Source organism: Manduca sexta, chromosome 10 (assembly GCF_014839805.1).
Source record: "Manduca sexta isolate Smith_Timp_Sample1 chromosome 10, JHU_Msex_v1.0, whole genome shotgun sequence".
NCBI classification, from domain to species: domain Eukaryota; kingdom Metazoa; phylum Arthropoda; class Insecta; order Lepidoptera; family Sphingidae; genus Manduca; species Manduca sexta.
In genome coordinates, this window is record NC_051124.1 from 9,880,367 (window position 1) to 9,894,019 (window position 13,653).

Below are 13,653 nucleotides of genomic sequence, written 5' to 3' on the forward strand. Positions count from 1 at the left end.
CATTTCACAGTATTGTGCAATACCTATTTCGTGACATTTGTAATATTTTGTTCGATAATGTGAAATTTGTTCTCGAATATATCTTAGCGAAACCAGTTCATACTCACCTGTTAATGGTGGTACTTATTATGGTCTCATTCGACATTATGTCGATTATGAGAGAAACAAGTTCTGGTAATATTGTATAATACAGATCAGGTCTACTGCTGTTCATTCAAAATCCTCGAACAGGTAGCATGTTGATAGTTATTGCGAGGATTTTCTAGATTGTTCTAGATTGTCTTATTTACGTCGAAAGTAATATATTGCTACTTATAAATTAAATATTTGATCGCGACAATATTGTTTTTTAAAGATTTCCTACATGAACGTAACTTATGCCTAGATCAGTAGTCAAAGCAAAATACATAAACCTACTAATCAATAGATATTTCAAAATTAATAAAATATCGAATAATTTTAAATCGTACCCAATAAGCCTCATGGCCGTGACCTGAAATAAAACATCTCGATAATGAGGATTCTCTTTGACGAAATGAGCATCGATTAATGGTATCTGCAACAGCCGTGATAAAGGCTGTTCGGAACATATCTGTCTACAAATACCTAGCATATCTGGTAAACAAACCTGTTGTATTTGCATACCAGTCGCGTCGTAAACACTTCGCTTCGTATATTTAAGTTGTCCAGTACGTATCAGATCTGAGAGTGAAAAACTTGTCTGGGATTCAATATGAGTGACTTGAAGGTATATTTTTTTTTTATTTGTGGCATTTCAAAAAAGTGTTTTATTTAATTACTATTAACTCTGACATACAAAATAATAATTGATTTGATATTTTATAAATACTACTCAGTGATTGCTTCTAAAATAAAGTGTTGATTCACATATAAATTTTAAGGCGAAATACAAAGCCGCACTCTAATCTATGCTTCCAAATAAATAGTAATAAAATGAGTACTATCTATAAATTAGCTGTTTAATATGATAAATGTCAAATAAAATTTACTTATAACTTGTGAAACGGGTCTTGAATATATTTTCATTACAATATTTTAGATAAGGGAAACAGGAACTTGTTCTAAATAATATTTATAGACGTAGCTAAAATAGTTTTGTGTATCAAAACTTCTAATTAAAATTGCATCATAATAAAGTATGAATTACTGTTACGTCAGAGTACCTACGATTAAGTTATAATTGCGAAGCTGCAGTACCCTTCCTTACTAATTTCCCTTACATTTAACGCTCTAACTGCACATAAACATTTAACAAAACAAAAAGAAATTAATAAATAAGCTATTTATGTAATTGCGAAAATAAAGTGCCCATTTCACAATATTTGAGTAAATTTTATAGACCAGTTAACGTATAAGATAGTTAATGCACATACCCTTTTAATTACCATTTATTTGAGATCTTGAATTTTATATTTAATCGCCCTATATTATTTCCGAACATTTATCCTAGACACACCGCCGTTAATAAACGACCCCAATCGGTTTTTTTCGATCTATTTCAAAATGGACCAATCAGAACAAAGATTTTTTTGACAGGCGTACAAATTACTTACGTTTATTGGTTCATTTTCGAAATCGGATTGAAGATTGAAATTGGGATCGTTTATTGAAAACGGTTGTTAGTAATAGTGTAACAGGCGTTGAAGCACACAGTCTAATCTACTAGGAATTAATGCTTTTGGTAAACTCTTTTCCTTTAGTACTTATCTGGCTTCGGGTCAGAATTCGCATCAGAGGATCCGAGGAGACCCGGCGCCCTCCCTGAAGGTCAAAATAACCCTCAACGATGCCCTTATGGTCTGTACGCTGAACAGTTATCCGGGACTGCGTTTACCGCGCCAAGAAATGAAAACAAACGCTCGTGGTTATACAGGTCAGTAAATTTGCTATGGGTACTATGGAATATAAGTACTGGATCAACTGGAAAACTGGATATTTTGCATTTTCGACTAGAGGTTCGAGAAACAATCGGCAGAGTAATATTTAAAAATATCTACATACTTAATACGTGAAAACAAAAAGTTGTGATAATAAGAAATGAAATATCTATTCTCAGGATAATCATAAATCATCACGCATTCTATTTATTGTGTTATTTAGGTGGTAAAACAAATTCTGGTGCCTCGGTGGCGTAGTTGCATTGCGTTCGCGGTATGACCTCTGCTCTGAGTTCCCGGTCCGAATGCCGGGTCGGGCAAATTTATTTTTGGATTTATCTACTCACTATCCACTCGTAGTCTGGAATTAGGAAATAGCAATGGGCTCGCCTTTCGCATCATGGGTCGAAACACACTTGGCGAAAAGTGAATTGCCCTTACACCTTTGCCTACTCCTTGATAAAGCCATGAAGTGTGTGATATAAGTAAATTCTCGGTTTTCAGGATACGTCCTTCAGTAATCCACAAACCATTCAAAAGGTTAAATACCGCTAAATACCTCACGCACAATTGGGATGAACAAGAACCAGACCCGAATCAGGTAAATATAGTTGTTTATTTAACGTATCATTTAATACATTGCACTAGAGTTGAAAATACTGAGATATTACCTACGAGCTAATCTTGACATCATAAATGTTTGCAAACAATAAATACCTTTCTCAACATAATAATATTTATTTAAACGGGTATAAAATTGTGAAGTGTTTACGTGGTAACGTAATATCTTGTTGCTAAAAATAAACTGTTTACCAGAAAAATGTTTTGTCGTGATAAATATTTGCTGCGATAAAAGTAAATAACAGATTCTTGGTGTAGCGGCAACAATAAGAGCTCTTAGGTTCGAACGGTAGGTAAGGCAATACGCAGAACTTATTGATTCGAAACATCTTGGATTACAGCATCCATTAGGTTATGGTTTAAGACTTAAAAATGTCTTGGCACGAAACTATGTTCCCTTATATTAATGAATTTTTAATGCGTCGATTAATTTTAAATGAAAAAAAAATAAGTATTTGTATTAATTACTAGTCCCGTTGGCTTCCCTTCGACATCCCGTCTTCGGACACTCCAGTGGACTTTGTCGCTGGTCTGCATACAGTTTGCGGGGCTGGAGATCCTCGCTCCCGCAATGGCATTGCCATTCACGTGTTCCTGTGCAACACTTCCATGGATAAAAGTGCTTTCTATAGCAGCGATGGGGACTTCCTTATTGGTGGGTAATTTTAGAATGATTTTCAATCGTGATCTTAAATGGCACATAAGATAGGGTCAAAGGGTCAAGGGAAATATAAGATAAATCTTGTTTAAACTATAGAAGAGAAAATGCGGTTGTGTAAATACTGTCAAGTCAAAGTAATTAAAGTGAGTAAAAAGGCATCGTTAAGTAATTGAGACTTACATCTATCAGCATCTTCCCCTCTCACAACTGAATCTTGAGTCCTGACCTTTCGAAGTATCAAAAAGTACCTAATGATCTTTGCCCAACATTGGGACATACCTCAGGCTTGATAAAAACATTGACAATATCTCCATTTTATTTTAACTTTAATAAACGTACATATTCTATTTGCATAAAATTCAAAAGTTTTTTGCGATATTTCAATTTACAGTGCCACAACAGGGTAAGCTGAAAATAACTACTGAGTTTGGTATAATGGAAGTAGCGCCCAATGAGATTGCTGTGGTTCAACTTGGCATGAGATTTGCTGTTGCAGTCGACGGACCTACTAGGTAAGTAACCAAAAAATACTCATTTGTATTTAAAATCTATTTATTGTGAATCAAATCTAAGATCATTGCCACTTCTATAAACTGATGCATGATTTGTTTACTGATAGTAGAATATAATCCTTGTTTGAAACAAAATAAATACTGATCTGTAAATTAAAAAAGAAGAATAAAAACATATCGTCGCCTTGAGGCAATAGCGTCCTATCTGACTAATATATTCTCAGATATAAAATCGTTGACCCAATTTTTATGTTATATTAAAAACCATAACGATATTTGTAACAAACCATCAGCAAAAGGAAGTCAACTGCTACACATATTATTTGGATAAGTTGACTTTATATATTGATTATTTACGGATATTTTTAGGGGTTATATCCTGGAAGTGTTTGATGCTCACTTCAAACTGCCGGACCTTGGTCCCATCGGAGCGAACGGCCTCGCCAACCCAAGAGACTTTCTCACGCCTGTTGCGCACTATATTGATGAAAAAATACCAGGTAAACACTCATTTTACTCGCAATAGGGGACCGGCCTATGCTTGATTTTGTACATTATTCTATATCTAATGGTTAATAATACGAAAAAGAAGCACTCCTGCGAAAACTGCATAAAAATTTGTTAAAAAATGAGCGAGTAATTCATATTTAAAATATTTTAATGTGCAGAAGTGGGCGCGATGTGGGGATATCGCTTCATCTCTTTCTTTCGCACGCGTCTTAATTCCCGATGACGTCACAAGTGGGTATTTCGTCTCTTTTCTGTTTCTTGTTAATTACCCCTTCCATCGAAATTCAAAGACTTATAACTTGTTGATTTTTTAACGGATTTTAATAATTCCTTCTGTGTTATATTTTATATTATGTAAATATTTGATAATAGTAAAGAACAAAAATTAGTCCGGTACCCTATTCTCCATGCGGTAAGGTTTAAAAACTAGATAATTTGATACATTATCGAATTAGCTCATGTTTTCTTGGAATTCATAATGAAATCTTTCAAGTTTTCTTACACTGCGGAAGTGATAATAATAATTAAGAATATATTAGTGTGATGTGACTTTGGATAGAGTTGGGTTTAACTAAATTTAAAGAGCAAACGATATGTACCAATTAATACAGTATGAAATACAGTTAGTTAGTTCTCAAATACAATACAATTACATTTTGATAGTCTCTATAACCTTCACTCTCCAATTCTACTATGAAGTAAGTAGGATTTCAAAATCCACCAGCCCAAAATACCATTTCTACATAAACATAAACCAATTTTGAATTATAAGTAAATAGTGTTGACTATTTCTATAAAGAAGTTTTGTGACCTTTCGTATAAAAGCATAATATTATTCGCCTCGAAGTCTAAACAAGCTAACCTATACAAGAATAAATGTCAACCGCCTGTGTCACATACCTACCCAGTCTAATCCGCCCGTCTACTCCCACCCCACCTAAAGTTGCTCGTATTGAAAAATAGACAATAAACATTAGTAGAACGAAAATCGTTGTTTTTGTTTCAAATTTCAAGAGAATTATTTAATGGCACTTTCATTTGTAGTCAACCGCTTGTGTTTAGGTTACAATTCCAATAAACAGTGTTTTTTCATGAAATGGTAAATAGCTGCCCACATCATGATATGATAGACGTATAGATAATAAAACTACAGGATTAAGAAATAAATGTATTATTTTCCTCCCAAAAGTAACATTCTCCAACTATTATTGTTAAAACCTACATGAACCAAATTCTCCAAAAGACCAGTTGTATGTTACAAAGAAATTAATATGGCACGCCTTTCTGCCAGTCTACATTCCATTGGGGCTTACTGTTTTTTTCGCAGGTTTCAAGATAATTAGTAAATATCAGGGAGCATTGTTCGTCGCGGAGCAGGGTCACTCTCCGTTCGACGTAGTCGCGTGGCACGGCAACTACGTGCCGTACAAATACGACCTCAACAAGTTTATGGTCATCAACGCTGTTCTCTATGACCACTGTGTGAGTACTTTCATTCATAAAGAGAAATGATATTTATATATAGATCGAGGCTAAGCCCCCTATTTATACATAAATAAAATTTGGCACTGTAGATATATGTCATTTTCGTGCCACGTTTTAGCATATACCTTTAGAAAATTATATATGGCCAATTTCCTGATGGGATAGACAGAATTAACTTGATATGATAGTCTCCCTAAGATTCATCTAATTTATTAAAATCTGTGTTAGTAATCGGTCTTATCATCATATTATCAACAACTAAAGAGAGTGTAGTTGACTACCTTTCTAATTCACTTATCAAAAATATATGTCATTCAAAATCTAGCGTAAAAATAATTTTCAAAATCAACCCAATAGTAAACAACCTGTACTAGAAATAGAAAACTATGACGTCACCGTCGCCGGCCAAAACACTGCTTGCGTGGAAAGTCAGCGCAATAACCCCGCCACACCCATCTTTTGCTCACAACATTTCAAAGACGTATAACTGCTATTATTATCAATCAATTTAGATGCGAATTTTATAGATGTATAAGTATCTTTTTCGTGTTATTCTCTATTACATTTAAAATAATGTAAAAAATCAAACATAGGAAACTATCCTATTGCAAGCCAAAATCCGACACTTCATAAGTAAAGATATAAAACCTAAAAAACATGATCCTATGGCGTATATCTATCATGGAAATGGTAAACAAAACGGTATTTTAGTACATTCGTGACCTACAGAATTTTATTAACCCATAACGTTTTCCAGTCACGCAACTTCGTCTAGTTAATTAGTGACTTAGTTAATTAAAATGGACTCATCTGTTTATGTGTCGTAAACAAATGGTAGTTTGCAATGTAGAGAACTTTTGAGATCTTATAGATGGGTCTCTGAGTTAGAGCTAATAAAATAATCGCAATACGTTTTTAGGACTAATATTTTACTACGTAATAAACAATATGTCGAATGTAAAAAGACAAACGTTATTGATGGAAAGTCACACCTAAAAATATTTATAGTAAGAATAATATCGGCCCTGTATTATATACTGTCCTACTGCTGGGTACGGGCCTCGTTTACTACTGAGAGGGATTAGGCCTTAGTCCACCGCGCTGGCCTAGTGCGGATTGGTAAACTTCCCCTCAAAATTCCTATAAACAACTTTTCAGGTATGTAAGTTTCCTCACGATGTTTTTCTTCACCGGTAAAGCAAGCGATAATTCGCAAAGAATATACACATAATTTTAAAAACTTAGACGTGTGTGCCCTTCAGTGATGTACAAAATTCCCTGTACAAAGTATCTCGAATACAAAATACAAAATACTTTTAAATTTAGTATTTCAGATACCAGATACAAAATACTTTCGAGAAAGGTATTTGAAATACTAGATACAAAATAGGTATCTTATAAATACTTTTTAAAAATACAAATACTTTTGTAAGAAAATAATATTTGAATTTAAGTTTGTTTGTTTGTTATAGATCATCATTATAGATCACAAGAATAATTATTTTAATTTTAAGTTAGACTTTAAGCAAAACCAGCTCTTCAAACATCTTATCACTCATTTTCCTTCGATGACGCCTCATGATCATACTACCAAAAGAAAAGAGTCGTTCCACAGTATGTATTTTAAGTTTTTATTTTATTGTACGGTAAGTATTTAAGCTCTTTAGGCTTATGTCTTTATTACTAAGGGATTGCTGTGTTTCTAAGTCAGCAGCGCTGGCAGTAGACCCCGTGTTTTCGCCACTTGCAATAGAGGAATCAGAATCCTCTAATAACATGTAATAGGATTCACCTTTGACTTTTTTTATATCACCTTCTACAGTTTCGTTTTTCAGTCAGGATAAGTTTTTTTACATATTCTTTAGGCTCTTTTGGTACCCACTTCATTTTAAAAAACGGATCGGATCCAACGGAAGTATATGTAGTATAAAAATAGATAAAGTAGCTGAATAAAATAAAACTTACGTTTCCATATTTGCGGTCTTTCATTTCAAATCAATCATAACTATTTATAACAGCCGGTGTTGTAGAGAGAAAGAGTCGCTATCTATTAATTTTTCCTCACATTAATAACGGCACCACAGATTACCCAGATTAGAGTATAGGTATGTCCAAGAACGGCTCGTTCAGTTCTACGCATTTATTTTATAAACGACACCAAATAATATCTATTTTTTCTAAAGTATTTTATCAGAAAAAGTATTTATAAAATACTAAGATACTAAACAAAAGTATTTAAGGTGGTAGCTCAAGGTCCATTTTCATACATTTTGTTTCGGCTTTAATCTGGGTAACTAAACAAGTATTGGCAAGTAAAGAATTTAAATTCACGTCTAGTTAGTGATTAGTTCTCGCAGTTGAAGAAAAATGTAAAAATAATTAATAATCATGGATATTTCTGCCTTTAAAATTTCGTCATATTAAATTTTAAAGGCCGAAATATCCATGATTATTAATTATTTTACATTTTTCTTCAACTGCGAGAACTAATCACTAACTAGACGTGAATTTAAATTCTTTACTTGCCAATACTTGTTTAGTTACCCAGATTAAAGCCGAAACAAAATGTATGAAAATGGACCTTGAGCTACCACCTTAAATACAAGATACAATATCCTTTCTAAAAAAGTATTTTGGATACAAGATGAAAATACGTATTTTGTATCTTGTATCTGTATTTCAAATACTTGTATTTTAGATAAGTCACATCACTGGTGCCCTTGGTATACGAACCTGCGGACATTCGTCTCGGTAATCGGGTCCGCACCCAACTAGACCATTAGGGGTAATATATTTAGGAAGCCACGAAAATATTTACTTAGGTAGCTAAGTAATTAGTTAAAGAAAAGGAAGAGCATTTGGAAGAATAGTTTATTTCAGATATCTTTACTATTTCTCGTCATAGTCTGCATTGAAAAGTAAAAATTGGCTCTACAACTAAGAAACCTCTTGCAAGTAAATAGAGGCCATATTCATACATAAAACTCAGTTTCGCTCTTAAGTGCAATATCAAATGAGACGCTCTCACATTAGGTCGAAATCTTAAGATAGTACCTATCTAATTAACTATGAGCCTACATCAGATTTTAAGTCACAATATGTGATGGATTTTGATAGTTGAGTTTTATTTATGTAACAGCACCAACTTGGCCGCACAAGCTCTCAAATGGCAGCCTAAGGCTGGTTTATTCAATAGTTCACTAAATGTCTTCTTGAGATTTAACTCAAAGTTGAGATTGATGTATTTATACTGTCCCAAGCCTTCTTTAAACACGCTACGTGACAAGCAACAGGCGCTAACGGTCGCTTTGTAAGCAACAGGTTACCTTGAATGTCAGTAACGTAATACTGTGAATGAAAAAGTTCGTGAAGATGTTTGTGAGAAATTCGTAAGCCGCTGAATAGATATGATTGAAATTGTACACAGATACTTTACATAATTTATAGGTTTTACTGGCTTGAATATCTAGGTACCTACTTTGTATTCCGTGGAAATGCAGTCACTATATGAATTTAATATTGCGAATTCAGTTTTGAAACGGAGAAAATTACATATAAAAACTACAATTCCCATCCACCTACAATTTCAATGGTCCTAAATGTTCCAAAATATAACTAAACTCACTTTATTTTTAATGCTGCCAGGACCCGTCGATCTTCACGGTGCTGACGTGTCCTTCAAACAAACCCGGCGTCGCTATTGCTGACTTCGTCATCTTTCCGCCAAGATGGTCCGTCCAAGAGCACACCTTCAGACCCCCATATTATCACAGTATGTATCACTTTATCAAAGTTAATATTAATTTAAATTAAATTTTAAGTTAATGTTAATTTTAAAATTTTAACCTAATTTCTACAATCCCTAGGGTACTCGTTTAACGCCTTAATTTTTTACTGGTGGTAGTATATTTAGTCAACATAAGTAAACGTACGGCGCTCTCCGGTATCGGGCTATGTAGGCCCGGCTTTGAACAGCCCGGCATAATTGTATCTACTGGCGAGGTAATCATCTCTCGACCGTTGAAACTCTATCTGAAGCCATTTTGGTTAACACTAGGTGCAGTGGAGTTCGTCTTGACAATATAAAAACAAAAAAAAAGTTTAAAAATCTATAATATGTTCTGCGACTAACCCTGAACAGAGTTTCTAACTGAGCACCGAATGAGTTTTAATTAGACCTACTAAAAAAATGACAAAAGATTTAATACCAGACCCATTTTAATACCAGACTGTTTTTTAATTTATTTAATGATGTGTTAAATATTCAGGAATAACTTAAATATAATATTAAAAATAATCGCTGAGGACAGGATTCGAACCTGCGCGGGTATAACCCATTGGATTTCAAGTCCAACTCCTTAACCACTCGGACACCTCAGCTACATCTATCTGTGATGAATTTGTACGTGGCATTTCTAAAGTATTATAATATAGCTCTTTGAGAATATTACTGAGGTCCATCCATGAGTATTATACAACATATACCTACCTAATATTAGTTTTTATATTTATTTCACTAATTTGTAGCTTATAGTTCAAAATAATAAGTATTATAAGAAATAACTAAGTTCATGTTTGTCTGATTGGTTGCTTGCTCGTGCGTGATAGAATAGCTACTAATCCTAATTGGACAGGATTTTTGCAGCTTATTTTGGATATTGCGTCTTATAAAATCATTAGACGGAAATAAAAGTATGCGCAACTTCTAATTTCTTCAAGGAAGATTTATTTACCCCATTATCGGGACTTTATTTACAAAGACGCGACGCAAAACCTTATGTTAAATATTGTCATTTTACAAGAATAGTACGCATTTAAACAAATATGTATGTATACGAGTAATCAAATTAAGCTCTCTTGTTACCTGTAACTCAGTGAAAGACTTCACGCACTTGTATAAATAAACCTGTGTCAAGTTGCTCGTAAATTCGTCTCGAGTGCATGAAGCTGAGGTGTCCGAGTGGTTAAGGAGTTGGACTTGAAATCCAATGGGTTATACCCGCGCAGGTTCGAATCCTGTCCTCAGCGGTTACTTTTGAATTTTAAATTGGTTCCTTTAAGTCATGGAACGAAGAATCTTAAAATATTTCTTCATTACTAAGAAATAAGACGTCAGAACTACCATTATACATTTGGGAGATCTGTTAGTGAAGTTCACCAACCTCTTAAAGCTTGTCCATAAATATATCCATAAATAAAATATATGTACATAACACAAATCAGAATATAGTATTGTTCTCTCTACTCTCTGCGACATTATCCACTTTTGTGACCGTAAATGCTTGCCTCTTAAGAATCGTTTTTTTTTTTATTTTGCATGATGCGATAGGTATATTTCAAATGTCTATAATCTATATCAATCGCATACCTTTTGGTTTTTAAAAAAAGACATAGAAAACCAATAGATCAATTTAAGTAGTGACATACCTACCTATTGCAATGCTATACAACCAACCTCGTCGATCGTAAATCCATCGGTCGTAAACCGAACATTACTTTTGTTATAAACAATTTATTTCAAGGTGTTCTCCTTTGACATTACTCGACATTAGATTTTGCCTCTGCAAGATTGTAATATTTTATCCAAGATATATCGGCATTCGGGTATATTACATAAAACCTACTTCCTCTATTCTGATTGTCATAAAGCATTTTTTATCAAGTACTCATAATTAGTGAAATACCACTGCCTATTTCTAAAAAGGTGTGATAATAAATTTAATAAGGTGTTTACTTCAGCAACTTTAGTAACAGTTAAATAGCCATGAAATGTTTTGCAACAACCACATGACGTTTGCACAGCGCGTAAATTATAAAATGGACAAGTCAAAATCCAGAGCAAGGATAACTTTAGTTCATTAGCAAAAAGTATCCGATCATGACGTATAAATTGTCTATACGCTAAAACATGGGTCTACCATTAAGGTTTTGTGTCAATAATCACAGGGTTTTTCTATTCTTCTCTACGATTTTACTACCTTAGGAACCACGTAAACTTATCTTCTTATATAATTTTAGGGAACTGCATGAGCGAGTTCATGGGCTTGATTGTTGGCGCATACGAGGCCAAGGAAGGAGGATTCCTGCCGGGCGGCGCATCGTTGCACTCCATGATGACCCCTCATGGTCCTGACGACAAATGCTTCAACGGAGCCTCCAACTGCGAACTCAACCCGCAGAAGATCGCTGAAGGCACTCAAGTAGGATATTTATCATTACGTTATTTACCCCTTTCGGGTGGTTAGCGCCATAAACCTATAAATAAAACCGCGTACTTTAATTTCCGGTGTATTGCACAGTGCGTCCTCATTGCATTAGCTATAATATCCTTTGGAAATCGGCGCAGTTTACAGGTAATAGTGGAAATAAGTAAAAAAGGGTAGTTAGTAGGTTATGTTTATATAGGCGGAGTTTTGCATTTTCCATTATTGATGTTATACACATTTCGAAATGTATAACACTAGGTACAATCCTCATTGTTTATTATAGTAGTGATGTAGCTATGTGAAAATACAGCGAATTGCAATAATCATAAGAGGTGCGCGATATGTACTTAGTCTTATTGATTGAAAGCCGACGCTGAAGTCTCAATTGTTGTATTTTTCTCTCTCTTCTTAGAATATATTTATGAACAAAACATAATGTTGTTGCGTAGGTAGTTTATTTTATTTTACGTAGGTACATTTAGTAAATAAAAATGTTTTTCGACATAAGATATTAACTATTATTTTTGTTGTTTAGATTATGGACACGTGATTATGGATACCTTTAATATGATAAAAATATCAATATAAGTATGTATAGTAACAAAGTTACCTATACTTAATATAGTTACCTACATTTTAGTCATCGAAGACTTTAAACAACTTCAACATAAATTAGGTAAATACAAATGCGTCGAGACCAATGAATACAGGAATATCTATGCATATTAAGTTCAGAGGTTAGGGCCTCTTTAAAACACAATATATTCTACCCGTCCTAATAATTTTAAATTTTATACAGGCTTTCATGTTCGAATCGTCGCTAAGCCTCGCCATCACGAAGTGGGGAGCAGAGACTTGCCAGAAACTGGACGCCAAGTATTACGAGTGCTGGCAGAATTTGCCCAAACTCTTTTCTGACAAGATTAATGTGTGAATTTCTTGAATAAGTTTAACTACGACCGTAAAACGGGGCTTAAACCAGTGGAGTAGCAAGATAAACAAAGGCCGAGGTGCAAAAAATGGGCTTTGCGGCCAAATGACCAATGGCGGCCTTAAAATACTCAATTAACCTTTTTATTAGGCAATGTAGTGTCTGTTTGTCCTTGTGAATTTGGTGTTCACAACAAAAATCACTAGCTATTATTCACTGGCTCACTTCTACACAGTGTCAAACGCAAGCGCTCGTCTTAAGTTCAACCGATTGACGGTCTCGACTTGACAGATTAACAGCGACCCCCTCTACTGGTGTACGTGAGACAATGTATAGTATCTATTAAATAGATACAAACACTACAGGCAACATGCTTTGTTAGATATCACAGAGTGGTGATCTGAAAAAGGTGACTGGTCGGCGTTTGGGGGCCCTAGTACTGTACCGCTTCGCCCTACGGTAGCTACCTTCCTGGTTTAAGCGATGGATGTGAACGAAATATGTATCGTAACTTAATCCCTGATACTGAAACATACTTTGGTGATATCTACGTCAAACTAAATATTCTATTACTCATTCTTAACGACTAGTTTATCTACTTACCCCCTTATTCATAAACGTTTTTTATCTAAGGACGAAGTAAAGCTGTGATAACATAATAATAGACATAGGGCCGTTGTGATTGGTTATTATTGTTGTATTTCAATATTAGCCAATCACAACGGCCCTACGTCTACGCACTGCGAAGACTGCCATGCCGTCAGCATTGAGAAACAGACTTGTTATCACAGCCTTACTCGGTCGTTAGATAAAAAACGTCTATGAATAA

The 13,653-nt window shown here is 34.3% G+C and overlaps 1 protein-coding gene and 2 non-coding genes across 3 annotated transcripts; 2 read left to right on the top strand and 1 right to left on the bottom strand.

Moving 5' to 3' along the window:
• The first annotated feature begins 599 nt into the window (after positions 1-599).
• LOC115446700 (homogentisate 1,2-dioxygenase) lies at positions 600-13,232 on the top strand. Its single transcript, XM_030173475.2, has 10 exons — positions 600-748; positions 1,722-1,894; positions 2,403-2,499; positions 2,991-3,174; positions 3,572-3,692; positions 4,062-4,192; positions 5,530-5,684; positions 9,333-9,459; positions 11,706-11,887; positions 12,693-13,232. The coding sequence occupies exons 1-10, from the start codon at positions 734-736 to the stop codon at positions 12,825-12,827; spliced, it is 1,320 nt and encodes a 439-aa protein (XP_030029335.1). The 5' UTR covers positions 600-733; the 3' UTR covers positions 12,828-13,232.
• Trnas-uga lies at positions 9,986-10,067 on the bottom strand. The gene has a single exon. It is a non-coding gene; the product is annotated as a tRNA-Ser (tRNA).
• Trnas-uga lies at positions 10,634-10,715 on the top strand. Its single transcript has one exon. It is a non-coding gene; the product is annotated as a tRNA-Ser (tRNA).
• Positions 13,233-13,653: the final 421 nt, after the last annotated feature.

Excerpts from the sequence above, each read along its gene's own strand:
- LOC115446700 (XM_030173475.2), top strand. Across the intron at positions 4,193-5,529 it reads TATTGATGAAAAAATACCAG|GTTTCAAGATAATTAGTAAA; the intron begins GTAAACACTCAT and ends TTTTTTTCGCAG. Across the intron at positions 9,460-11,705 it reads CAGACCCCCATATTATCACA|GGAACTGCATGAGCGAGTTC; the intron begins GTATGTATCACT and ends ATATAATTTTAG.